We start from the raw sequence: 3,223 nt of genomic DNA, 5'->3' as shown, positions 1-3,223 counted from the left end.
CTGATGATCCCCAATTATTTCATTTATATATGGACTTAACCTTGAGAGAAGAATATTGGATAAAATTTTGTATGCAGTTGATAACAGTGATATCCCCCGATAATTACTACAGTCAGTTTTATCACCCTTCTTGGGAACTGGTACAATAATAGACTCCTTCCACCGACCAGGCAATTTTTCCTTATGCCAAATAGAAGTAATTAGATTGTGGATTTTAGAATGTAATATTTCACCTCCTGCTTGAATAAGTTCTGCAGGAATTTGATCACTACCTGGCGATTCATACCGTTTCAATTTTGCAATAGCACTTTCAACTTCAAAAGGGCTAGGATCAGGTATTAACGGCTCAGCCATGTGCATTTCTGTCTGCCTAACAGCACTGACCCTATGTACATTCAATAACTGAGAGAAGTAGTTCCTCCACCTATTCAAAATGTTGTGGGAATCTGCAAGCAGATCACCATTCTCATCCTTCACTAAGTTACTGCTAGGCTGGTAACCCCTCTTAAAGTCATTTATTCCCCTATACAGGTCTCTAATATTCTTGTTCTTACTGTTCATTGCAAGCTCATCAATTTTGTCTTTCAGATATTCCCTCTTTTTGTTCCTGAAATGCCTGCTGGTTTCACGTGTTATATTGTTCAGATTATCCCCATTAACTCGCTTGAATCCTGTAACCACTGCAATTTGGCCTACTTTCTTTAATCTAATAATTTTGAGCATCCTTCATTGAACCGTGGCTTATGATTCTAGGTTATAAAATTGTTCGGAACCTACCAGAACTGTACACAGAATATAATTTTATAAAGGTTACTAGATAAATTAATGTTTTTGAGCCAGATCCATCTTGTCTTTGAACAATCTTGTAATAACTTCCACTTGATGATGGTCTTGAAGACCAAAAGATGTTATAGAACTGACTGTATCTTATTGAAAATAAGGGTTTGTGTGATGGTGTACTGTGATTTTTATTAGACTACAACAGTACTGGGTAGGTGCTGTCTGTGCTAGAATGTACATAGCCTACACATGCATTCTTTGCACTTCAATATTCTGAATTTGCTTTTGAATGCATGTATATTTTCTAAAGCTACAGTACTGTGGTTACTTGGGTTTCTGTCATTACTGTTGTTGCTGTTTTATTTTGTTTTGTTTGGTTGTTTTGTTGCTGTTACTACGATTCTTATTATTACTGTTTCATATGATTACTATGGTTAATGTTTGTTACCACTGATACTGCAGTTTGTTAGTTGTGTTAATATTGCTCCTATCTCACAAATTCATAAATTGACCATATTGCTATTACTGATCATAGGAAATTTTAAAGTTCAAATTTGTGATGAAAATCTCTTTCATCAAAAACCAAATTCTCAAGTTTAAACACGTGGACATGCATAGAGTTGTGTGGACACCTGGATGGTCAGACAAATGAAAAGACATGGAAATTGCTATTACTGAAACAATGCTCACAACACATTTGGTTAAAAATATTACAATGTTCAGATTCACTTCAAATACCAGCAATTACTTGCCATAGAATAGTTACTATTCCTGGTTATGGTAACCATTTTTGGAAGCTAAAAATTTTAGGGAAATAAGGAAAGAACCTTCAATCAGCATTCACAGTTGGTTACTTAAATCTGGAACATTATGAATCTGTTGATGTTCTAACGTCAGTGAAAAATTTGCTGAAAAAGTGTTCCCATCTCTTTCTTGGTCTCTTATTTCTCTTCTGCCTGTTTCTTTATAATCGGCAATGTGATCAGAGAGTCATTCATTGGTTGGTATTCTAGTATGTACATGAAAATTATTTTGATATACAAGAAGTGTTTAAATGCTGGCATATTTCAGCAGTCTCATTTCTTCTGCCTTAGTTGCACATCTGTAAGTTATACTAATGAAATGGTTTTCATGTCTGTAAATTAAGACAGAGAGAGCCATTACTGTATGATAATTTAGTTATATGTATGTTTTGTTTCTATTTATACCTAGATTGAATGTAAGGATGATAACAGACTGTAGAGAAGTCTACTGTGAGGGAGAAGTCCTATAGCCAGCTTTTGTGAACATAAGATTAAACTTTCAGTTACCATGCTCATATAGTCTATGTTGCTGGGTGACTCTTCCTGTTGTGTTGTTTGTCTAGACTATGAATGTGTAGATGCAACTACACATCAAATGTTAGAATCACAAAATGGAAGCACGGCAGTTTTCACCAACAATTTTAAACACCTGATGCTGACCAATATCAGTCGAAAGATGTAGTGCAGTGTAGAGAAACTTCTAAATGAGGTTTAAAAAGACGCATTTTGTGATATAATAAATTTTAAATTAGTTTTAGAAGGGTGCATTGTGCGTAAGATGGTGAATAAGTAATATGTTGAATAATAAACACACACATGGTTGGGGCATCACATCACACTCTGAATCCAAGCCATCTTTGAACACACTCTGTCAAATATTATGAGCTCTTTTAATGGAACTGAAGATGAGAAACTTCAGCTGACTGTGATGGTTCTAATTCTTTTTACAGTATTGATCCTAATTCATATGTACAACATTTTTTATTCCAGAGGTCCCACTTATCAGAACTTACAGGAATGGATGTGTATCTCAAAAAGGATTTCCTCCAGTATACAGGCAGGTAAGTTGGAAAGAACACATTACATCTTGATTTGTCTAACTTAATTACAAAGTAAGTAGTACATACTTAAGTGCCCATGTACCTAATTAACTGTCTACTTATCTGACTAGCTGAAAAAAAGTAAATAACTACTTAACTGCATGGCTGACTGTATGATTGACTGAATGAGTGACTAATAAATGCTGATTACTTAACTGTCTATCTAATTAATGGCCAGACTTACTGGAAAAAAAAATTATTCTTCTATCTAAATAACTGTCTACCTCACTGCATTGCTTATTGAACTTTTCACTGTGTGGTTGACTGATAAAGTGAATAACTATTTAACTGCCTTCTTAATAAAATGATGAAGTGCATAACCAAATACTTAACCATTTGTACTATCAAATAACTTCCTGCCTAGTTGCCTGACTGCCTGATGGATTGGCTGACAGAGTAAATAGCTAAGTATTTAACTACCCACCTAATTAACTAACTACCTGACTGATTAGTTAATTGACAATAACTACTCAAATATGTATTTACTCACCCCCCTGCCTGTCCACTCACCCACCCACCTGCCCGCCTACCTACCGACCT

The 3,223-nt window shown here is 35.0% G+C and overlaps 1 protein-coding gene across 5 annotated transcripts in view; it reads left to right on the top strand.

Moving 5' to 3' along the window:
* The window catches only part of LOC111870557 (L-threonine ammonia-lyase), a 22,745-nt gene that overhangs the window by 10,712 nt on the left and 8,810 nt on the right, over positions 1-3,223 (top strand). For all 5 annotated transcript variants that reach the window (XM_023862936.2, XM_033753892.1, XM_033753891.1 and 2 more), the window contains one exon: positions 2,574-2,644. In XM_023862936.2, coding sequence (XP_023718704.1) covers positions 2,574-2,644 — 71 coding nt within the window. The remainder of the gene's footprint in view (positions 1-2,573; positions 2,645-3,223) is intronic.

Source organism: Cryptotermes secundus, unplaced genomic scaffold (assembly GCF_002891405.2).
Source record: "Cryptotermes secundus unplaced genomic scaffold, Csec_1.0 scaffold117, whole genome shotgun sequence".
NCBI classification, from domain to species: Eukaryota; Metazoa; Arthropoda; class Insecta; order Blattodea; family Kalotermitidae; genus Cryptotermes; species Cryptotermes secundus.
Note: the sequence above shows the minus strand (reverse complement) of the source record. Positions and strands in the feature narration are given on the sequence as shown.